The following is a 25,016-nucleotide window of genomic DNA, read 5'->3' as shown; positions in this document are numbered from 1 at the left end:
TCATTCATTCATTTAAGGTCAATTTGCTATCTTTCTCTGAAATTAATGAGTGAAAATCTCTACGTTTATATTTTCTCATGTGAATTACAGTTTCCACATCTACTCTGCTACATGCTTATTAAATACCATTCCCACTTTTTTCATTGATAAACACTGCAGTGTATTTAGGGTGATATTTAACCCTATAACGCCAAACATGTCATATTTGATACGAGTTTTTCAATATAACACTACTCCACATGAGTAGTGTTATATTTTTTCCGTGAAAAACCTGATGTATACAATCAGATATATGCAGTGCACAGATATGATGTTTGAAATTTTTTTTGTTTGTTTGTTCAGAGGGACCAATAAAGGCTCAAAGTTCAAAGATTTGGAATTTCCTGTCAATTATTTAATGGTTTGGGCTTTACAGGGTTAAAATAATGTCAGCACCCATAGCAATGAGAAAAGGAAGAGGAGGAGAAAGTTTTAAAGTGTGGTATTATATCATTCTTTTGACTTTTCTGGGTAAAAATGCCCAAACGTGACAAGATATGCGAGTGTCTTACCTGTAACTGTGTTTGTAGTGAGCTCAGTGCTGCATATGTTGCAATAGTATCATGAAAAATCAGTTGTCACACTTGAGGTTTTTGGTTTCAGTGAATTTTTGGCATTGTCCTGTTTATATTGTTTTAGCCAGAATAATCCTGCAGTATTTAGGTAGATGAAGATTACAGTGGGGAGCCCTGAGCTGGTGTTCGTGGTTAGGATATTATTGGATGTACTGATGGTTATGGTGGAGGCTTGGAGAGCATGACAGTAAGATTTTTATTTTTAATAAATAAATGCTCATGTATCTTTACATTAGACAAAAACTTAAATATTTTGAAATGATTCAAAATATTTATTTCACATTATGAAATAAAGCCTAAATATAGGACAAAATAACAATAACAATAATAAAATTGCTTTAATGGCAGCTGTTAATTCCATTACCTCACCAAGGTTTTTAATTTCAAAGATCACTTTCAGAGAGAGACACTCATCTCTGTGAAGCCAGAGCTAGCTACCAACAGGTGATCTTGTAAAGAGAAGCAAGGTGTGTGTGTGTGTGTGTGTGTGTGTGTGTGTACATGATTTTACACTGAAAAAAGTGATTCTGAGCATTTGTAAACGTAACATAAATGAAATCTGTGAAATTAACAATAAAAATCATAGTTTGTATCTTTACATGAAAATGTATCGTTTGAAATTAATATGCATTTGTTCAAAATACAAAATATTGTGTGTTTTTTAATTTACAAGCGTTTTTTAGTTATCCCAGTCGATCTTCTCAAGTACAAACACTCAACAAACAATAAACTTGTTTCATTTACTTCGTGCCGTAATCCCGCCAACTGACATGCATTCTGGGTACCTCCTGCATGAAAACAGCGCCACATTTCCAGAGGCTGAGCGTATGGTTGAGTCGACTAACCTTTAAGGTAAGAATAAAGTTTGCCAAGTAGCTAGTTAGATTAGATATTACTGTCTTTTCAGTTTTCATAATGTTTTATGTGTTTTTTTCCCGTGCTTTGGCTCAGAACGCCAGTCAACATGACCGCCAGAAATTAGACGGCGCCAGCAGGGACGCCACTTTCTATTTTTCAAAGTGTTGCAGAATTAAAAAGTAAACTTGCGCAAAAAGCGACTTGCAATTATTAATGTATGAAAAGGAGAATTGTTATTTTGTTGAAGCAGTGGGCAGAAGTTATAAAAAGTAATGAGGAAACACTGCTGTCATCATCACTCAGTTTCATGAAGATTGTAACCGAGGCCGGCTCTACGCAGGGGCAAGAGGGGGCAACGCTCCCTCAAATAAATGTCTTGCCCCCTCAAATCAAACTTTTAGAAGTTGAAAAAACAGCATTTTAATATCTTCACAAAATTAATATATTACAAGTTGACAAAATATCTACAATAGCGGAAAATCCGCCGAAAAATGGACGCGATACAGTATCAGATTCCTCTCGTCTCTCTGTCCCTCCGCTGTGTATTTTCAGGTTTCAGCACGGCCACGGACTTGCTGCGTTCACTTACACTCGGAATATGACGTTTCTCGTTTCCTCTCTCCCTTAAGTAGCTGATGTACTTCCTTAGAAGTATTTTAAATGCTCGAAAGACATCCAAACAAACATCAACTTACTGTGGCCAGTCATGTTTTCCGAGGTTGCGCAGTGAAACACATTAACCTCGGAAGTCGGAATTTCCGACCCAGATCTTTCCAAGTTCCGAGTGTAATTGAACGCAGCAGAAGCAGCAGCGTTTTCTCAGGCACACCAGGCTGTAGTTCTGCACTGTTTTGTTTCAAATAATCACAGCGGTTTTTAGAAAGCCAGATTACTTATTTTCCTCTCCATCTTTCAGCAGCTCACAAAGAGAAAGTTAATGCTGTGTAATGCATCTGTTTTTCAGAGCTTTTAAAAAGCGCAGTGCTGCTCCTGTCTGTATTGATAGTAGTAGCAATGATGCTGCTGCTAGTACATCAGAGTCAGCAGCTAGCATAACTACTACTTTAGCATCAGCAAGCACTGCTTCTCCTGTACCTTCCCCAACAAGTGCTGCCCCAAAGCAGCCTGCTCAGCTTCCTAATGACTTAAATGGCAATGCTCCATCTCAGCCAATACTGGGTATTTACCCAAAGCATGCATTTGGTATAACATTAAGATCATTTAATCCTGCCTGGTACCGCACACAACCATGGCAAAGCAGGAGCTTAGTCTTCAGGTGGTACACCCAAGTTGGACAGGTCTGGAGGTAGAGGCCTGACAAAGTGCTGTCCACTTCTCCAGGTTGGGGTTGGACACACACACAACAACCCAATTCAATGAAGAAAACACAGCACAGGGGTTAAAAAGTGCTGGAGCATGACGTGTACGCATGATGCCCCCTTCACATTTGTGAGTGCCCCCTCATATGTGCCTGCCTACAACCGGCCCTGATTGTAACTATTTTATAGCAGCGAGATCTTGTGTTTTGTTTTAAATGTGTGTTTTTATGTAACTTCTGTTTAGAGCTGGGCAATTAAGTGAAAATATATCGAAACCGACATTTAGACTCTCTAACCAACGTAATCTTACTCTTGGGGTTTAAAAAAAAAACGCAAGTCATGTGACTAGTCTGCGTTCACTCAAAGCGAAGCCATGAGCGAAGCTGACGCTGCTGACATGGAAGAGAGGAGTTCAAACACCAGCTTGTACCCAAAAAGCGAGCTAGTGTTTCTTAGTAAGAACCCAGAGTAAATACTAGTGCATAGAGTGACGACTGCTGAGATGAAGATTACATGTAACAGTGATCATGGATCAGAACAAAAAGTAATAAAGATTAAACCTTCATTAATCGTAATCGAGTAAAAAGCTTAAATTAATTGTGATATTGATGTTAAGTATATTAAATATACAGTGTGCTTCAGAAAAGATGTGAACCATGCAAGAAACAGAAATCTGCAAAGAGATAAAATGAACATTAGATAAATGATATATGTAGAAGATGTAAAATAAAGCAAATCTGTAAAGTTGAGTTACAAGTTTTCATGCATTTTAGTTTGGATGTTTATTATAGTGTAGTTTTGGTTAATTGCCATAGTCAGTAACAAACTATGACTTATCTTTACCAGCTGTCTCTACAACTACACTGGATGAAGGTATCCTTGACTCTACAACTACAGATTAAGGTTTGTATATACAAACACTTGGTTAATTGTAGTATCGAATGTGGGGCAAAAATTAGATTCACTGTTCACTCATGGGCCTAACAAAAAAGTTGGTTATATATATGTGTGTATATATATATGTGTGTGTAATTCACCCTTATCTAGAACAGCGTGATGTATTAGAACTTGATCGTTTTATTGTATTTGCAACATGTGTGTATTAATTCTACTTTATGTTTATTATTGAGTTCATAGTGGTAGTGTACTGGAGTGAATTAGATTGAGCAGAGATCCTTGTACTTTTCATCAATCCATTAACATTAATATTTGAGGGGGACAAAATATTAACACTTTTCAACATATGTAGTGCAGTGTATACACTTATGTGCAATTTGTGCAAAAAACTCCCTCCAAGATTGTGCTGTGTGTTGTTGGGATCTGTGTAATTGAAAAGGTTCTATACACTTTTATATAAAAATCACACAGTTTCATTAAGATGAGGTCAAAGATGTGGAAGAAGAAGTGATCTGCAGTGGAGAAAGAACTGCAAATTATACAATAGCAACAAATGACTTCTGGTGTTGACTTATTAGTCAAATATTTCTTTGATTTGTTTACATTTAGCATGTAAACAGTGGATATTGATTGTCGTCTTTTTTTTGTTAAACTTTTGTGGAAGGACGAACAAGCAGATGGAGACGGAAACGTTGCTAAACTGAAGCCGAGTGCCTGACTGAAACCTAGCATCACACTGAATCCTGCAGTTGTGTCCCATCCTAACCCCCTCCAGAGAAACCACCCAATGTGCTCCTCTGGTCTGGACGTACTTGGATTTAGCATCTGACTTTTACTCTTTATGGGATGGATTTGCAAGATCTGTACCTTTGTTGCGCCTGAAACAAAGGCACTTTTGAGGCACTACAGGTTAAGGCACAACCACAGCAAATTTCTTCCCTGTTTGTATGCTGATTGCCCCTGCTCCTTCAAAACCTGGAATACCCTCAAATCACATTTGTCAAGGAAACATTCAACTAATACGTCAACACCAGAAATAATTTCTTTCAACTGTGAACTTTGCAGTTCTTGTTTCTCCACTGAGAAGGATTACTTCCAACATCTTGGAGTTCATCTCAAGAAAAATGAAACTGTGCACTGTGTCTTTAAAGAGTGTGATTTCTACACAAATGTGTATGGAACCTTTGCATCACATCGATCCAGAAAACACACCATACATTCTTCGAGTGATTTTCGGCCACAAATTGTACATAAGTATGTAGCTCAGACAAATATCACAGATATTGCTGAAGCACATTGTTCTGAGGCATGTGAGCGTTCAGGAACATATGACTGTATAGGAGAGTATGAAACGGAAGAATTGAAAGGGGAAGAAATTGAACTGAACTTAGGCCACCTTTTATTAAAATTGGAGAGCATTTATAATGTGCCAAGCAAGTGCATTTCTGAACTAGTGGCAGAGCTCCACTTTACATCCTCCTCAGTGTCAGGTCCTGACATAAGAAATATTGTAAACTTATCTTTAAGGAAACATGACTGTGTACTTGATGACCTAGTTATCTCCGATTTAGTCAAACAGTTGAGTGAGTCAAACCCAATTAGCACAGCTTTAAGAGCTGATGGTCCTCTTGCCACATCTTACAAAAGAAAGGAGTTTTATAAGAAGACTTTTAATGTGGTTGAGCCAGTTGAATACATTCTGGACAAGAAGGAAGGTAAAACATTCCAGTATGTTCCCATCCTTCAGTCATTGTCACAGATATTGAGCCTGAAAGACATACAGGAGAAAGCTTTCAATTCTTCATACACTACTCACGAGGGTAGATACGAGTCATTTCATGATGGAACACATTTTAAAGAAAATGCACTTCTATCCACTGAAAGCATAACCATTTCTCTCCTTCTCTACATTGATGATTTTGAGGTTTGCAATCCCCTGGGAACATCTCGAAAAAAACACAAGATTACTGCAGTGTATTGGGTATTGGCAAATGTTCCACCACAGTTTCGCGCTACACTGAAGTCAATTTATTTAGCTCTGCTTTGCAAGGCTGTGGATGTAAAGAAGTATGGTTATGAGGCAGTACTTCAGCCACTGTTAAAAGACCTTGTCCAGCTGGAAGAGGAAGGACTCTTTATTCCTGTCTTTGGAAGGAAAATCAAGGGCACAATAGTTAGTGTAATAGCTGATAATTTAGGTGCCCATTCAATTTGTGGATTTTTGGAAAGCTTTTCTGGATCGCATGTCTGCAGGTTTTGTTTGGGGCAGCTCTCTGAGTTTCAGGAAAAAGAAGTGAGAACTGGATCCTTCCAAGCCAGAACAAAACAAGAACATTCGCTTCATCTGCAAGCAGCTTTGGAAAGTCCCACTCTCACTCACTGCTTTGGTGTGAAAAGGCAGTGTGCCTTAACTGATAAATTGAAATATTTTCATGTTTTGTCAGGGTATCCACCAGATCTGCTACACGACCTGTTTGAGGGAATAGTACCCCTGGAGTTGGCTTTGTGCCTTAATGTTCTGATCAAGAAAAAATACTTTACGTTCATTCAACTCAATGACTTAATCAGACAGTTCCCCTACAAGTGGACTGACAAAGCTGACAGCCCGCAGCCTGTACCACTGAATTTTGCCAGCCGGAAGAGCATAGGTGGAAATGCTCATGAAAATTGGAGCATCTTGCGTTTGCTCCCTCTTATCATTGGTTTCAAAGTGCCACAAAGTGAACCAGCATGGCATCTTTTAATGGATCTGAAAGACATTGTGGAGCTAGTGGTTTCTCCATTTCACACAGATGACACAATAAGATACTTGGACACCAAGATATCAGAACACAGGCATAGATACTTGCAAGTTTTCCTTGAGGAAAAACTTCGGCCAAAGCACCATTTCCTGGAGCATTATCCTCAACTGATTAAAGCATTTGGACCCCTTGTAGCTCTGTGGACGATGCGATTTGAAGCGAAACATAGCTTTTTTAAGCGAGTTGTTCGACATACCAGCTGTTTTCGCAACATTTTACTGTCTCTTGCTCTCAAGCATCAGTTGATGCTGGCTTACCATCTGCATGGCACAGACGTACTCAAACCTGCCCTCAGTGTCTCAAATCTGTCCACAGTGCCTTTAGATGTGCTCAAAGAAAACTTACAGGAAGCAGTGCAAAAAAAGTTTCCAGGTGTGGTCCAGTGTGTTCAGGTGGCCAATACAGTGACTTGCTATGGCACCAGTTACTCAGTGGGAATGATCCTGCCATATGGATCCACCGGAGGGCTTCCAGATTTTGTTGAACTAAGTGTAATCCTCATTGTGCAAGGCCATCTTGCATTTGCTGTCAAATGTCTACATTCATGGTACAGTGAGCACCTTAGGTCTTTCGAATTGGAATCCACAAGACATGTGACAGTCCTCGACCTACAGGAATTTACAGATTCCTACCCTCTTGCAGCATACACTGTTGAGCAAAAGCGATTTGTCACCTTGAAGCATCACATTCCTCTGCAAGATTAGGTAGTAAATACAGTATATATTGACATGTTTAAAATTGTTCTTGATTCCTCAATACCATCAGTGTTTAAAATGATTTTCACAATTTTCCCTATATCATAATTTCATTTCACTTGTGGTCAGATTGATCTGTGCATGCGTCACACTGTCATTGGTGTATATGAGATGAAACTGAAGAAATTACAGCATTTACACAATTGGTAATTTTAATGAGAGAATACAAAACAATAGGCAAAATTGAAAAGAATAGAAAAAAAATGTTAAAGTAATATTAAATATTAATATGTAAGTATTATTGTTGAACTCTAAATACTAAATACTATATATATACTATACTAAATATTACCTTTACTCGCATTGGAATACTACTTCTATTGCATACACTGATTATCCACAACATTAAAATCACCTGCCTCAGGGGTTGTTTTAGTGTTTAATGTAATGATTTATTTACCTGAGAATGCCTCTTATGTGTTTTAATACTGCTCTCTTTTAAAAAAAAAAAAAAGTTTTTAAGTTATCTCTTTGTAATAAGATGTAAATTCATTGTTTGCATGCCTAAATTCAAAATACCTTTTTGTCTTTTTTTCCTACTACAGAATCAACATGTCTGTCAGACTTCGAGTCATACTGCAGGAAGAAATTCGCAAGCTTACCTTGCCCTCAGGAATCCCTCAGACTGTGGGGGAATTGAAGAATATTTTACAAGAGACATTTGCAATTGAACAAGATTTTAGTATTCAGTTTCAGGACCAAGATTTCGATGGTCAGTTTTTTAGTCTCCTTGAAGCTAAGGACATAAAGGACAAAGACACTATCAAGGTGGTTCTTATTGAACCAGTGATCACACTAACATTTGAGGATTGTTTGAATGCTAAAGGACTCCAAGAGAGCACTGACTGCAGTCGTGCAGAGTCATCGGAAGATACCTGTTCCACAGCATCCACCATAATTCTGTCTTCTCCAGAGAGCACCTCCTCCCTTCGCTCTGAGTCCTGGCCAGCTCAGTTTGAGATACCTACCTTCTCCTTTGACACTGAACTCATTTTGCAAGCTGCAAATGAAGCTTACAGAAAGGACGGAACCTTACTCAACAATCCTGCAGTAAAATCCAACATTCTTGACAAATTAGCAGATAGCATCTTTGTCTACACTGCCTATCCTTCACAAGCACAAAGGGAGCAGGTTGCTGAGGCCCTTGTTGCAAAGCACCCATCTTTGAGAGACCCAGTATCGTTCAATGGTTTATATAGTTGGCACAACAGCTTGAAGTATAAGCTTGGCAATTACAGAGCAAAGGTGAGGCACCTTGGACTACCAGAGCTAAAAGTAAACTCTCGAAAGAAAAAATTGGCTGCAGACTCCAGCACTCCGGGTAGACACTTGAAAAAGGCGAAGAAATCTGAGGTAAACTACCTCCCACCTCACCCTCAAGGTGAAACTGATGCAACACTTGAGAAGGAGCGAGTGGAGATTATCTATGAGTACAAGAAAAAAGACAATAACAAACTCATAAATGAAAAGATGGCAAAAACCTTCTCACTGCGTCGAAATGATGTAATCCTCAACAAACCACCTGTGATTGACTTCAAAGCTCGATGGCCTGCCTTGTTTGAGTTTTCCCAGGTATAATGAACATTTTAATCATGTCTTCTCATTTTAATCTGTTTCTCTTGCCCATGTGCGTCTGTAATTCTTTTCTCTCTGTATCTCATTATGTTTCTACATATCCATGTTTGTCTCTTGGTCTCTCTCAGATTGAGGAGGAATTCCGCAGGATCACACTGAAGCCACTTCAGTCCACATTCCTGGGCAAGTTGGACCAATACACACCCAAGCTGTTGAGCCTGTACAGGAGGAAGGGTGGAGCCGTTGGGAAGAAACTTGATGAGACCCTTGACATGCTGAATGAGGCATGTATTTACAACAGTGTAGTAGTAGTTAGTTTTAAGAAGTTGTCTTCTGACATCTGTAATCTCATATTTTATATTAATCTCATATTTCTCATGTTAATGAGTAATCTCATTTCATATTTTTGTAGGACAGCAACATTGAGTCCCGAAGAGAAGTTGTGATCAGAGGTCTCATTCTCTACCTTGGTGAAAACACTGGAGAGTTAATCAAGGACTTCCGGGTAAAGAAAATATAACTCTTGATTCAAAGCCCTGTCAGTATGAGATACGTTTGTGCAAAAATAGCTGTTTGCTGATAATTTGACAAGATTTTTTTAGTATTTTTAGTTATGCATCCTTAACATTACTATACAATAAATACATTTTATTCTCTCTGGTGTATTTCACAGGTTTTCGATGACGACGATGCTGCAGCTGTCCAAGAAGCCATTACTACATTTGTCCTCGGCATCTTTGTGGTCAGCAAAGCCAGGGATGGTCTCCCCAAGCAAGCTGGAATAGCCATCGAGGGAGCAGAAGTCCTTTTTGGTATCCCAGATGTGGCACATGCTTGCACCTATCTGATGGGCCTTATCTATGCCTTGGAACTAAGGTACCCTAATAAACTGAAATACACATTTGAGGTCTTTCAGAAGATCTTTTTGGAGCTGGAGGATGCAAACAAGAAAATGTCCTCCAAAGTCCATGATCTCAAAGTCTGTTTGCATGCTTAAAAGCCATACAGATGGTGTTAAAAGTATAGGATTTGAGTGAACTCACTCTTGTCAAGTTTGACAGTTCGTTTTACACTGCACATTCTGAGGTTCTCACAATGCACTCTCTCAGGTTACACTACTTGTTTTTTTTATTCTGTGATGCTGGAAAATATTTAATTTGATTGAATATTATGATGCTGGTGCATGCTTAATTTTGTTATGTATTATGAATTCTATCTGTTCTCTGCACTTTAAATGGCACACATAATGGATGTAGCTGTTTTGACATCTAGGATTTCATTTAGTTATAGTGTTCTGATCTCTGAGAAAGATTGTCAGTGGGGTTCTGATAGTATGTCTGGAGTTCATAGAGTTCAGTTCTTATTGTCAAATAAATTTGTTTATTTGAGCTAAACGACTTCCAAGTCTTGTTTTGGGTTAAGACGCATAATTATACCGAAGATTGTTTGACTCATGTGGGTCTTGTTCATAGTATACAGTGTGATAAATCGATTTGTAGTTTGGTCCATACTATGTAAGAAAATGGTGAAAAATTAATCACTGTTTCCCAAAGCCCAAGACGCAAACTTATATATCTTGATTCTTGATGTCTTGTCCTAATCAACAGTCCACAATTTAAAACATTCACATCAGACAGGATTTTTCTTCCTAAAAAAAATGACAAAAAAAAATAATCAAAATTATTGACGATTAATTTAGTTGTTAGCAACTAATTGATTAATCAACTAATCGTTCCAGCTCCTGGCTATTTATCTGTATGGTCAACACTTAGGTCCACGGCAACATATCTTGACATGTGATAAGAGGATTGTCATTTCCAACAGATAGACACGTACTTAACTTTTTAAGTAGACCAAGCATGATACAAAATATTGTGCCTGATCTACTTACAAAAGGTAAGGCAACTTTTTGCATCAGATTATTATGTAGATAATGCAAGGCTAGTCTTTGTACAGGCTACTTACTTTCTGGAATGTAAGAAATGGTTTTTGGAAGTAAAGTCTACTTCATTTTGCAAGTAAAGTCAACTTAGTTTAATTATATAGATTTTACTTATAAAATTAAGTTCACTCATTTGCAAAACTAAGTTGATGTTACTTGAAAAATTAAGTTGACTTTACTTGATAAGTCAATATTGACTTTACTTGCAAAACTCATTTCTTACACACAAGAAAGTAAGTAACCTATACAAAGACTAGCCTTGCTTTATCTACATAAAAATCTGATGCAAAAAGTTGCCTTACCTTTTTTAAGTAGATCAAGCCCAATATTTTTATCAGTGTATGATCTCATGAGGACAAAAACTTGTTTGCACAGCTACACGTGGGGACTCACCTACCTTATGGGGACAAAATACAAGTCCCCATGGGGAAATGATTAACTTTTAGCGTGAAGAAATGGTTTAAGGTTAAGTTGAGTTTGAGGTTTAGGTTAAGGTGAGGGTAAAGGTTAGGGTTGGGGTTAGGCAAGTCACGGCTTTGGTTTGAGTAAGTCTGTAGGAAATGAATGTAAGTCTATGTAATGTCCCCACTGGGCATGCACCATCCAAAGGGTCTTACCTTTGGGTGGCAGTGAGTCAGGATACAGCTGCTGAGACTGATGAATGATCAACAAGGATCATTCACGGCTTAGCATGTGGTGTTATTGTTGACTTCACAGCTTAATATTAAACAAAGGAGCTTTCTTTCATCTGTGGTGAATGCAGGAGGATTTTTAAATACAGTTACCTGTTTTGGCCATAAGCAGTAGGCAAAGCTATAGGCTTAGGATGGTGTTATGATGCGTGCTGACAGCATTATCATCCCAACATGGTGATGCAGGGACACAGGCTCACATCTTAAACATGTAAATACAGTACATCCATTTATTTGTGTACACCTACTGTGAGTTATATGTGTTTAATAACTTAATAACTATTCTTAAAGGAACAGTTTGACATTTTGTGAAACCCATTTGCTTTCTTGCTGGATGAGGAGGTAGTCAGATAAGAAAATTACCACTGTAGTTTTCATGTTAAATATGAAGCTGGAGCCAGGAGATGGTTAGCTCAGTTTCACATCTTTCACCACATGCTGATGTAAACATATGATATTATCTTAGACAATCTGATATTGCAAATGTAAGATAACTACACTGACAACATTGAGTTGTATCAGTTTGGTGCTATTTTTGTTTGTGTTTGAACTTTTGTACATGCTGGAGGAGCTGTCTCAGTCCTGTTCACACACAAATTACTGTAAACAGCAGGCAGAATACGGGAAATCATCTGTAGAGCCTTCACTACTCACAATAATTAAAACAAAAAATTGTGTGGGTGACAGGATCCTGGAGAGGATGGGTGTAACGGAGCAGAAGAAAAATTATACATTCCAAAATATTCCATTCCCCAAACTGTCCAGCTATTTCTTTGATGCCTTTTTTATGTCTATGCAAAGCACTTTGAACTGTCTAGTTGTGCAAACATGCTGTACAAATAAACTTGTCCTGTTATATTTGTGTACCTCTGCAGCACCAACAACAGTGAAGAATCCAATGTTGGACAATCCAGTGATTTAAAACAGGTCCACACAGTCCAATGTGTCTGGAAAGGAGCTGTTCAGAGACTGACAGCACAATAAAAGCCACCAGCAAAGGAAAACATCACATATAAGATATGTGTGATGTAGGTTTATCTAATCACAAACCTCCTCGATCCAACAGTGGTACACAGCTCGAAAGGTTCCTCAGAGGTTTTGCAGGGTGTGTATCATTATGAGGAAGGTCTTTGTCTTGTGGGCCAACTTTCCTCTGAATTCTTGTTCTCTCTATTTAGCATCAAACCATCAAGCTTCCATAGGCTTCCTCTTGCTAAAGTAACCAACAAATGGGACACGTGTTCAAAGGCTGTGATGAGGACTAGCCATGACCTATCCATCCTATCCAGCTGTCTAACTCTGCTATCTGCTTAACTTCCCATTTTATGAATAAATTGTTAAACTTAAGGTGATAGTAAATAAACCTGTTTTTGTGTCAGAAATAACAAGGGGTATGATGACTTATGGTGACGGCCCAAGATTTATCTGAACAACGCAGGACAGTGCTACAGTGTTCTAACTGATCCATAAATATCTCACCAAACCTTTATTTTTCTTTTTTTTTTTTTAAAAAAAAAAAATCATATTTAAATCAGATGTTCAAAGAAAATAGTAGTTAAATTAAATTAGATTCGGTTCAATTCGATTATATCAATTTCACATCGTTTCGATTTAAATTCACTTGCTAAGATAGGGAAAAAAAATAGAAGACATAAATAAAATTCAGTAAGAATAAAATAAAATTGAAAAAAAAATCTAAAGCAGTAATGGTTCCAGTAATTTCTCAGTCGGTGTAAAAGTTTCACTGTGTCGTGTTCTAATATAAACTAACAGGGCGGGTGTTATGGAATAGGCCACATAATGATTAAACGACCGTAATGTTTCAGCTGCTCTAAATAATAAGTGAATATCTGCAGGCAGCACTGCGTGTGTGGTGCGAAGCCGCCTCACAAATCGCCATTAGCTGTTCTAATCTGCTTCTGGAAAGACAAGGGAAGCAGACAGACAGGATCCTTAGGCGAGACGGACGGATGTGGAAAAACTAACGGAAGATGGACTAACAGGCCTTCACAGTGTCAGTCCTTAATGTCATTAACGGGTACAATAAAAGACACTTTGAGAGTCGTCTGAAATCGTTTCTGAATGAGAAAGAAATCAAAGGAAAGTCAGACTTACACCGATAGGAATGCGTCTGGTGTTAATGGATGACTTACTACCCTGAGATTCTTTTCCTTGTCATGTCACTGTCACACATATTTTAAAATCGACATTAAGCTTCGCCTGACTCGGTGTGGCATAAATGCATACAAATATCCACTGCAAACCACATTTCAGACGGTTTTCACTGCTTCTTATCGGATCGCTGCTCATCTTTAAATGATAAAATGCTTGTAATAGGCTTAAACGCTCCATTGATGTTCTCATTTTATAATATAAATAGCCTAAAAATATCTGAATAATTTAACTTGTTCATGTCTAATTTTTAACCATTTGTTCATTAGGTTCACTTGTATTGCCTTAGCTTGACTTGGGGGACGGTAGCCTATTCTTTATTTGTGTGCTTGTTGATCAAAAAGTCGCCAAATTTAAATAGGCTGCACAAAATACAATGTGTTTAATATGGCAGTTACGGCCCTGACAATCGGTACATTACTATCATTTTGTTAGCTGTGACATAATATCACAGTTTGCTCGTGTCTTATTTAAAAGAAGCGGTTCATTATCCAAACTATACCTAAGCCTTCATATCGCCACGGTGCTGAATTATTTCCACTTTGAGCAGGCGGTGACCACATGAACTTATTGTTCCATGCCCTGTGGGTAGTTATTAGAAGTACTGTATTTCTTATCAGTACGGAAAACTTAGTCGCATTTATCTACCATAAAGCTCTCTGGGCAGTTTTATGGCGATGTTATATTCCTTACACCACTGACTGCCCCAGTATCGAATTAAATAGTGTTTTCACTTATAGGCATAAAATTTGTTCGACCCAGGTTTATTTTTGATATTTAATATTCGAGTAGCCTTCCAGGCAGAACAGCTGTGGACAGTGTCATATCCAAACTTGTTTGATAATGTTTAATAATGAAAATAATGCAAACAACCGCCAGAACAGTATAAAACTCGTGCACAATTAAAATCTCCTGGAATATGATAAATTAACTCATGAATGATCATCCACTCAGTGACAGCAATTTGATGTATACATCATACTCCTAAGGTTCGTTTGGTTTATCCCTCACACAGTGCCTGGAGTTAATAGTATCCAATGAGACAACCTTCCTTCCAGCGAAACACACTTTAAACGCAGCAAAAAAAAAAGGTGAGTACAGGTAGCTGTACTTCTGCACCACTCAGTCCTCAGCTTGGGCCTTCTCCTCCTCTCTCCCAGAGCCAGGGTCCTCCTTCCTCCCCTCCCTCCCTCCTCTCCCCACCTAGGCCTACCTCGTAGCAGCGGACTGCGTCACGTGTTTTTCTCCTGTACAAATCTTCCAGTAGAAGAGCGAATAGGAGCACTCATATCAGCAATTATCAGCGGCAGTAACTATCCATCTAACTATACCGGCAAGAAGAGAAATACTGCAGTCATCCTGGAACCAACGACACTGATTTTCTCTTCAGTCATCTTCGGTCGACGCCCGAATCTTTCAAGCGTTAAAGCCTGAGGTATTCGGAGACGTTCGGTTGTGCTCCCTCGTCCGTCTCGATCTGCGTGAAGTGACAAAGTTTTCCCGCCGCACTCCTCTATTGAGTTTTGGACGGCTAAGGGACCAGACTGCTTTATCACCCGGGCGTCCTTATCTGGTGAGATAATACACTGAGAGCCCTTGGAAATGAAACGGTGCTGCTCTTATACGCAGCAAGGGCTATTATCAACGTTTTATGTGATTTGAGTTACTATTGATAGAAAATGCTATATGGTAGATATGGAACAGAAGTCGCTATCTGCTGGGTTGTTTGATTTGGTTTCCGTTATGGTTATGATTAAATGAGGCGGTGCGGAGCCGCAGGATGTCTGGGGTCGCAGATAGTCTCTGTATCTGCGCAGACAGATACCCGATTGTTAATGTCATTTTAATCCGTTTCATGTCACTCAGAATGTCACAGGTGACTGATGGTAGGCTGCTGGATGATGGTTGAACTCCTGTTTTGTTTTTGCTCATTTTAAGCGTGGCTGTACACCAACATTGGTTTAGCACACATGCAAATTACGTGTGAAAGTATTAAACATAATAAATCTCGCTTATATGGCAGATGACATTTAAATGGCCTTGAAACTTCGTCTTGCTTAAACGATTTAAGTTGGGGGTTTTTTTATTTCTGCTCTGACGCTTATAAAATATTTCTATTCATTTCATAGGACAGAAGTCATTTCTTCTGACAGGCAAAGAAACTTCTCCCGGAGAGGGTGAAGGAGTCTTCGGCGTATTCAGTGCCAGCTCCACGGGACTGAGAGATTTTCCCTACATTTTCCTCCCAAGAGGGCATAAAAGTTGTGAAAATGTATCAAAGTCTGGCGTTGTCGTCCAACCAGTCCCCTTACTCTCATGACACCGGGAATTACATTCACCCTTCGGCCAGCTCTCCGGTCTACGTCCCGACCACCAGAGTCCCAGCCATGCTGCCCACCCTGCCCTACCTGCAGACCTGTGACTCGCCCCACCAGTCTCACGGCCTCAGCGGGCACCATGGCTGGCCCCAGACCGGCACGGACGGCTCCCCCTTCACACCCAGCAGCCCTCACCCTCCGCACGGCTTCTCCTATTCGCACAGCCCCCCAGTCAGCAGCAACACCGGTCGGGACGCGACTTACCAAAGCCCGCTAGTTCTCGGAAACGGCACCCGAGCGGATCAGTACGGAGGCGCTCTGGTGCGCTCGGTCGGAGGCTCCTATTCCAGCCCCTATGCGTACATGAGCCCGGAGATGGCTACCTCTTCCTGGACGCCAGGACCCTTCGAGAGCGGAGTGATCAGTCTGCAGGGACGGCATGGGGGACTGTCTGGGAAAAGGTCCAGCCTGGGTAAGCAAGGCCGTTAATCTAATTTCTACTTGCAGCATGAAGTGAATTTTCTTTCATGAAGTCAACCCTGTAACCACATAACAGTAGACCCAATGTGGCAGAAAAAAATGAGCATTCTTTTTATGCAGTGAAAACATTATTTGGGCCGGTGTTTTGGTCACTAATAGGCTACTCGCTGGTGTCCTATTTAATTGTGTCTCAGAATCCAACTGTGGCATTTATTGTTTGGTTTGTGGGCTCGTTTTATTTCCAACGATTTAAAAAGGGGCAAAATGATATTTGGAATTAGGTTAATAACACCCATGCTCTCACCTGTGGGCCTTTACCTCCAAACAGATTAAAGATACACCGATACCAACTGTCTGATTGAAATTAAATTCGGTTTTCTCTACATTATAAGCCTGAATTGTAACCTAACTGAGTATGATAGGAGGAGACAGGCCTGTGACAGTAATGATCGAGTCATGTGGTCGGAGGCTGAGATTCAATCAGTCCCCTAAACAATCCTACATTTCATTTACACAATACACATTCTTAAGAAGAAAGGCTCGCTAAAATGTTAATTTAATTCCCCCAGCAACAGTCCAGTGTTTTGATGACAGAGTTCAATACACACGCAGACAACAGACACGGTGAACGGAGCCAGCGACGCAACAATCGGAGCAGTTATCACCTTGATCAGCATTCATTTAGAAGGCCAGGAACAGCAGCGTTTAGCAGCTGATGGGGAAAGAGAAGGGAGTTTCAATCAGCCGTGGATCTGATTGTGGATCTGATTGTGGATCTGAAGTGTGTTTAAGAGCTGCGGACGGCGGTGTGCGGTTCATGATTTGCCTTTACGCTGTTTTGCAAATGAATCCAGTCTCATTTTTTTCCCTGTTGTTTCTAGTAGCTTTTATCAAAAATAAATCTTCGAGCTTTTATAAGCTCGATACTGACACGTCTCTCTTACATCACTTTATTTTAGCCGATCTTCTCTTAATTTTATAGGCTCTGTGAACACCACTCTGCATGTTATGTCCTCCATAATATGTATAACCATAGTATAAAATTGTGCTTAGCATAGTAATTAAAAGCGAGCATGTATAAGCGTTATATTGATTTTTGTAATGGTTATTTTAATTTACGCACAGAGCAAAGCCGTATGGTCCGTCGCCCCAAACAGTTATTATCTGGAGATATTTTGTTTTTGTGGAATATTCAGTTAAGGATCACACGTTCAGAGGACAGCTTTATCCTGACTCTTTTGGGCTCTTTTTCTCGCTCGTGCCATCTCCAAATTGAGGGATTGGGAATTTTGGGCAATTAATGCCAGGAGTCCGTCGTGTGTCAGAGCTGTGATGGATGAAGGGGACCCCTGGATCCTCCGGGCTGATAACACACCGCCCTGCCTCACCTCAAACAGATTCCTCCAACAGTTTGTCTCCTATTTATTCATTCAAAGGGTTTGATCTTTCCTCGTCACAGGGGCTAAGGGGCGGGCGAGGGGGGGTTAAATTCCTTCTCCCGACCATTCATCATGCACTGGCCCGCGACCAGAACCCCATCCATGCGCCCGTTGTTTCCAAAATTAAAAAAAAAAAAAAACTCACGTAAATGTTGTTTATATCAGGTAATGCTTTTACATCTTTCTGTCACCCGAGTGGCAGCATAACGACAAAGGGATGGACTCGGAAAAACACGAGTTTGATCAAGTCATTAAAACACTTACAGTCTTTTAGAATTATATGAAAGAGATACTGTAAAGGCACAGACATCAATAAATAGGTTGATAATTAACTAATTGTGTTGGCTGGCTGCGGTGAGAGGCTGCTATAAGCACTGAAAATGTCTCAGAATTAATGGAGATGTATGTGATAGGCAGCTTAAATGAAGCCTTAAAGTGTCCAGGGTTTTGCAGTCAGTGATTTAGGCCTATTGGCACGGCCTTGGCGGTCCGAGGCCTAAATAAATGCCCTCCATACAACGCTGACTCACACTCACTCACGTATGCTTTCTCCGGTGCTCAGACCTGATGGATGACATGACCACTGAGGGCAGGGAGTGCGTCAACTGCGGCTCCGTGTCCACGCCGCTGTGGCGCAGGGACGGCACCGGACACTACCTGTGCAACGCCTGCGGCCTCTACCACAAGATGAACGGCATCAACAGGCCGCTCATCAAACCACAGAAACGACTGGTAAGATACACCGAAGGACTGCGCTTCACACGCAACTCAGTGGAGGATGCTGACTGAAATACGGCAAAGGCTGTTGGGATGCCCCCATTCAGGCAGTGAATTGGTCTATTAAGTGCTTGTGCTTTGCTTTGTCATAGGCTACTGTGGACTTCTACTTCACTGCTTTCCACAGGGAAAGATGGACGTTTAATTTCTCTATAGCTATAATATAGTTTTTTAAAATTTATTTAACATCCAATCAGTAATGAAACATGATCATTTGAAATTTCCAACTCTATTAGGTTACAGTGACTCCGTTCTATAAGTATTAATGCACCGGTTAGCCTAAAACACAATACAACACTGTTAAGGATCTATTCTATTAACCTTATTTCTAATAAAATTAGAGTTTGTTTCCCCACATGACATAGAAATAAACAGCACTGTAAGCAAACACGTACAAAAAAACAAAGAAATATAATAAACTTTGTGGGGAGATGAATTACATGCTCAAAGAGTGAGAAAATATGGTTGTCACTATATCTGAATTTTAATTTTTTTTTTTTTTATCATTTATTTACTTTATTAATCCCAAGCTGGGAAATTACTTCTCTGCATTTAACCCATCACTGATTGAAACACACACACATGCAACATGCAGTGAAACACACAGGAGCAGTGGGCTGCATCAAGCACCTGGGGAGCATATATTGGGGGGTCAAGTGCCTTGCTCAAAGGCATCAGCTGGCTAATGGAGGGTGGGGACATTATCACTCCAACACATTCAAATTTTTCCTGCCCGTCCGGTGGGGGAATCGAATCAGCGACCTTCCGATCACAAGCCGCTTCTCCAACCTCTTGATACTAGTATGAAACACAGCACCTCATGATACCACAGTTTGAAAAAAATCTTGTGTGAAAATAATATCAATACTCTGATAGTTTCTACATCCTAAGGTGAAAGTAAAGTACATTCGGTCAAGTCTTACTGTAACGATTTTGAGGTACTTCATTATAGTATTTTCCATTTTGCTACTTTTAACTACATTTCAGAGAGAAATAGCCTGCTTTTTACTCCACAACACCACTGGACAGCTACAGAACTGCAGATCAACATTTTATAAACAATATATATGATGCACTGAGCCTGCAGTTATCTTCTGATTATCATTTGGACTATCAATTTATAGTTTCTATAAAATGACAAAAAAAGTGGAAAATGCCCAAAACTGTCTTTAACTTGTTCATTTGTCTCACCAAATGTTTAACAAGAACAACAATAATCACAATACTTTACTTTTGGCTTATTCAGTGTTCCAGTAAGCCATGACACTGTGACAGTGTGACAGCAGGCACAATACCAGGACCCTGAAACTGAAGCTGCGAAATGGAATTCAGCCATCTTTAATGTTTATTTGCACGTGTACTTTTTCTACTGCGACAGATTAAACCTCCTTCTGTGAAAAAGATCTTTCACTATTTATTAATTTTTTCTGTCTATCAACTCTTTTATTAACTGAACTGCCCAACTTGAAGTAGACAACATTAGCTGTGCTTTGATCAGTCATAGCATTAGAATGTTGCTCATGTTGTTATTCGTCCGTGATGATAATCTCTATGTAATATCCTGTATTCCACCGCTGATGTCAAAGCAGGTCGCAGCCTATGTGCAGTTAGTGTGGGTTTAGAAAATGGAACCTGCTCTGTGGTGGTGTAGTGAGGGCCAGTGTCAAGGCTTTCATGGCTGTGTATTTCCCAGGAACTTGCCTCTCCACAGCAGCTGTGGCTGTGCATTGCCCAACAATCTTCCTCCACCACTGGGCTGTTTTCTCTGTTTTTATTTGTCCTGCGGCGACCTTGCCCTTGGAAGGGCTGTTTTTAGACAAGGCTCTCCAGAGCAACGTGACTCTCTGCTGCTGCTGCTGTGTGATGCTTTGGCTCCACCAACCTGAGAGTCAAACCACAGTGTGATTAAAGAAACTAAATATTTGATATGTTGCATTTAAAGGTTGTCCGACTAATGAATTATTAGAATTATTGTGTGGGTACGTGGAGGGATAATTCATCATTGTTGAAACAAACCATGCTGACATCCTGCAATTCATTTTAGAAATTAAGAAAACAGTTCAACTCAAGTATCTCAAACTATAGTTCAAGGACACAAAGATGTGAGATGTGTCAGTTGTCATTTGAGTTTCAGCCAACAAAAGTCAGCCTGTTTTTTTATTCAAACATCATCTTCTTCCTCCCCTTCACCTGCAGCAGAACACATCTCGCAGGGCTGGTCTTTGCTGCACTAACTGCCACACCAGCACCACCACACTCTGGAGACGCAACGCTGAGGGAGAGCCTGTGTGTAACGCCTGTGGACTCTACATGAAGCTCCACGGGGTAGGTCACGCCACAGGATCCGCTTATTCAGATCTGCTCTGTTGCTTTATTTGGAAAATAATGTCTCTTATTTAAGAAAATCAGATCCTCTAGCAAACTTTTTGCTACAGTAGGGAGCAGTTCATTATTTGCACAGTGTAAAACCTCTCCAAGGGCATTGTAGTCATTGTTATCAGAGCGGCAGTGTGGGAGGGGAGCTTGTGTGGGCTGTCACAACACTGTGGCCTATGGGAGTTATGCTCACCTAATGTGTGTTGCTCTTCTCCCTACAGGTGCCCAGACCTCTGGCCATGAAGAAAGAGAGTATTCAGACCAGGAAGCGCAAACCCAAGATGCCCAAGAATAAAACATCCACAGGTCAGAAAAACAAATAAGGATAAAGGGCAGAATGACATGTTCTAAATGAGAGATAGATGACTAGATCAACTTAATTCAATTCAGTTTATTTACATAGCACCAATTCACAACAAAAGTTATCTCATGACACTTTCCAATTAGAGCAGGTCTAGACCAAACTCTTTAATTAAACTGTAATACAAAGAGCCCAACATTCCCCAGAAGTTGGTAGTGTCAGTATCCACTAATTATTTTGATTTGTTAAAATAATATATTTTTAGAAAATGATTATAGTTATAGTTATATAGTAAAAATGTTCACAGCACAAAACACTCTGAAAAGTTACTTTTCAATCTGAAATTGATTTTCCATTAATTCCTTAGGATCTAGCACCTCTGACGCCAGCTCCCCGACCTCTCTCACGGTCTCAGAACACGCCTCCACCATTAAGAGTGAACCTAACATGGCCCCCTCACCTTATGCTGGACAGACCGTCATATCTGCCACTCAGGTAAACCTCCCTTCAATACAAACACCATGTGGATAGGCTCTGAGAAACGAGTAATACATTGTGTCATTTTCTTCGCAGATGTCTTTGAACAGCTGATGATATAAATTGGAACTGTAGGGATTTAGTTTTGCACATTCATAAAGTGGTTTTCTAAAATCTATCTAGCAAAAGGCACACCAGAAAGCAGCACAATGAAATTCATCTTTGTTACATGAAGTTTAGTGACTACTGTTGACTATGCAAACCGCTGTAGCTGCAGAGTTAACTGGACTCTGCTAACATCAAGGCAAGTAGCATCCCCCAGCAATCCCAATAGCTCTCCAAGCTTCTTTTCAATATCTCTGTACTGAACAGGTTACAGCCTCTGCATTTTATTCCACAGATGTAACACCACTTTACTCCACGAACAGTTATGTAAGGGGAAGTAGTTTCAATTTAAGAAAAAACTCGCTAACTCAGTTGCTATTTGGACATCAAGTTTACAGTTTCTTCAAAAGACACATTTGTGTCATCAAATCGTGTCTCATAATTATCTGCAAACCATTCTTCTTTTGTGGAGCTGTTTATACTCCAGAAGGCTAAATAAAAGTGAATGCTTATGCAACCTAGGTAATAGGTTATAATAGCCCCTTCAGTTTTCTGACTCTGACTCTCTAGCTTTCTGTTCGTCAACACTGCAAGTTCACATGTCAGATCAGAGTTCACTAAAGTTGAAAAGATAAAGCTTCCAGTAACAGCAATGGGCTTTGAATCCAGTTTGGAATAGTTGCCAAACTAATTACAAGTATGTATGTCACACGATGCACACAGGCCCAAAAGTGAATGTGTTTTTAAGCGTCCCCAGATGACTCAGTGAATTGACTCACTGACTTCCGACACCCTGTCCAGTTCTCCTTTATGGATCCATGCTTCAGAGCCAATGAAGACATTAATTAGCTGTTTGCACAGATCTGGTAGTGTAAAATCAGTAAAGTTCCCATTTAAAGTAACCTCTTTTTAACATGTTTTCAATAATCATGATGATTTTGACTAAATTTTAAATGTCTCTTTCCTCCCTGCAGATGGCTTCTCAGTTAGACAACATAGGTTCAGGACATGTGGACATTAAATATGAAGATTATCCCTTTACCCCGACCTCTATGGCCTCACAAAACTCCTGGTGTGCACTTTCTCAGGCATGAGCAACCAGCAGGACTGTGATACTGACACCATACAACTCACTGTGGCTTCATGACAGCCATCCCATCATCCTGAAAATATTCTGTTGTGACTCTGGAGCTGTGGAGAAACAATGTTGCATACATATTAAACTGATGCGTATGCAGTATCTGACGGCTATGTGTTCAGGAATACTTGACCTGAGGACATCTAATCTGCTTGCCATGTTATAAGCTGTAACACACTGGTTCTGCAAAGGCTCAACATAGGTCACCTGAACTGTACATTAGCTTAACGAGGACACTGCAGTTTTACAAAAGAATTATATATATATATATATATATATTTAGAGCACACCAACTTAACACATCAGCCAGAGCAAAGAACACAGTTGAACCAGGACTAAGCACTGACCCTGGCTCTCTGAAACTCACATTCAAGAAGCCACATTCCTCAGTGGGACAACAAGGACTACCTATTACTTAAAGAAATCTCTATTTTTGGAGAAACACTACACCAATGCAAAGATTCCACAATGTGGAATGTTAAAAAACAAAAACAAACAAACAAACAAACAAAAAAAAACAAAACCAAAACCAAAGCAAAAAAAAAAAAAACAACATAGATATATTAACCCCTTTTTATAGCTGATAACTGATTTTAGTTTCATTAAGTTTTCGTTGCTGTCACTGGTGTTTGTGATTTTCTGTGGTGTTCTCAAGAAAACAGTGAGAACATTTTTGACGTATTCTTGCCATCTCAGAAGGAAAATATCATCTTTATGGCTGTTGCACATGTCTCATTACCGACGTGTAAATGATTAACTTTTATAGGCGCATTATTTATGTTGAGATAAGGACAGTTAAAAGTCATGATGGACACTAAAACCAGCCAGCTATAGCCCACTGGTCACTGTTGTAGAATGGTGTGTTGTGCAGCCTGACTCATTTGTTTTTACAAGATACGTTACATACAAAGTGCATTGTATATGGTTCATCTGAAAATCAGGACCAGCGCTTTTGATGCTGATATCATGAGGATATATCAGAAGTTTAGCATTTTAATATTCGACAAAATGGAAGTGCAATGACTCAGTGTTTCATTTCAAAAAAATTGAAGACAAAATGAAGAGTGTAAAATTATTCTAAACATAATCTAAACTTATTTTTTTTTTGTCTGTATTTTGTCAGTATGTAAGGGAATTTTATTGTTATAATGTTTTAAAGACCTCAGTCTCTCCCTGTGTCTTTCCATTTCCACTCTTCAGTGCTTTTTGGATCTTTTGAGGTTAATAAACTGATTTGCATTTTATTCATTTCATTTGGCTGGTTTTCAAATGAATCTCACAAATATCTTCAGTGTACTTAAGATGGTGATCTCAACTCCTTGTATTCAGGGTAAGATTTTCATGAAAGTGGTTCCTAACCTTTTATTTTGTATATTCCGATTTAGCTCCCTGCTCTGCACTGACTGCAGGGCATTTCAGAAGAGACGTTTACACACAGAGATATATTTGCTCACACTGATTTAAGCTCCAATGCAGGTGGTCATGTGTGTGAATTCATGTATTTGTGTATACGAGGGTGTGTTCTCCTGCCGGTTGCTTAAGCTGCTAGTGCCGACCAAAGGTTGTGTTCCAACTCTGCTTTATGGTGACCAAGTCTGAGTTGGCCGCACTGTTGAGGAAAATACAGAACTATCAGCAACAAGGCTGCTGCTTTACTGCCGCCATGGCGACATCCAGGCACCAGTGCACCAACAATTCTGCCCAGCTTTATGACCACTGGCCAAGATGTTGCTGTCTTATCTGTCGCTGAGAGAGGCCTGTTGCAGTGAAATGTGAAGATGTAGACACATGAGTGCGATTCCAAAAAAAGTTGGCACGCTATGTAAAACATTAACGTTGACATATACTCAATTGGAAACAGCACAAAGACAATTATTGAATGTCTGACCTCATCTACTTCTTTGATTTTGTAAATATGTTTGTTTATTCTGAATTTCGTGCCACAACTCATTTCAAACATGTTGGGACTGGAAAAGTTGT

General features: G+C 39.7%; 2 protein-coding genes across 2 annotated transcripts; both read left to right on the top strand.

Annotated features, from left to right (window-relative positions):
• Positions 1 to 1,292: 1,292 nt before the first annotated feature.
• Positions 1,293 to 9,816, top strand: LOC124064050. The gene is made up of 4 exons (XM_046398247.1): positions 1,293 to 1,466; positions 7,790 to 8,816; positions 8,948 to 9,206; positions 9,518 to 9,816. Exons 2-4 carry the CDS (start codon positions 7,797 to 7,799, stop codon positions 9,814 to 9,816), a joined length of 1,578 nt encoding a protein of 525 aa, XP_046254203.1. The 5' UTR covers positions 1,293 to 1,466; positions 7,790 to 7,796.
• A 5,021-nt stretch (positions 9,817 to 14,837) lies between these two features.
• On the top strand, positions 14,838 to 24,282 carry gata5 (GATA binding protein 5). Its single transcript, XM_046397311.1, has 7 exons — positions 14,838 to 15,198; positions 15,755 to 16,415; positions 18,425 to 18,594; positions 20,836 to 20,964; positions 21,237 to 21,321; positions 21,684 to 21,811; positions 22,873 to 24,282. The coding sequence occupies exons 2-7, from the start codon at positions 15,896 to 15,898 to the stop codon at positions 22,990 to 22,992; spliced, it is 1,152 nt and encodes a 383-aa protein (XP_046253267.1). The 5' UTR covers positions 14,838 to 15,198; positions 15,755 to 15,895; the 3' UTR covers positions 22,993 to 24,282.
• Positions 24,283 to 25,016: the final 734 nt, after the last annotated feature.

The sequence above is a fragment of the Scatophagus argus genome, chromosome 8 (assembly GCF_020382885.2).
Source record: "Scatophagus argus isolate fScaArg1 chromosome 8, fScaArg1.pri, whole genome shotgun sequence".
NCBI classification, from domain to species: domain Eukaryota; kingdom Metazoa; phylum Chordata; class Actinopteri; family Scatophagidae; genus Scatophagus; species Scatophagus argus.
The sequence above is the reverse complement of the archived record's forward strand: the minus strand, read 5'-3'. Positions and strand labels throughout refer to the sequence as shown.

Excerpts from the sequence above, each read along its gene's own strand:
- LOC124064050 (XM_046398247.1), top strand. The coding sequence starts at position 7,797 with ATGTCTGTCAGACTTCGAGTCATACTGCAGGAAGAAATTCGCAAGCTT. Across the intron at positions 8,817-8,947 it reads CCTTGTTTGAGTTTTCCCAG|ATTGAGGAGGAATTCCGCAG; the intron begins GTATAATGAACA and ends GGTCTCTCTCAG. Across the intron at positions 9,207-9,517 it reads CATATTTCTCATGTTAATGA|CTGTCCAAGAAGCCATTACT; the intron begins GTAATCTCATTT and ends ACGATGCTGCAG.
- gata5 (XM_046397311.1), top strand. The coding sequence starts at position 15,896 with ATGTATCAAAGTCTGGCGTTGTCGTCCAACCAGTCCCCTTACTCTCAT. Across the intron at positions 20,965-21,236 it reads TCTACATGAAGCTCCACGGG|GTGCCCAGACCTCTGGCCAT; the intron begins GTAGGTCACGCC and ends TTCTCCCTACAG. Across the intron at positions 21,322-21,683 it reads CAAGAATAAAACATCCACAG|GATCTAGCACCTCTGACGCC; the intron begins GTCAGAAAAACA and ends TTAATTCCTTAG.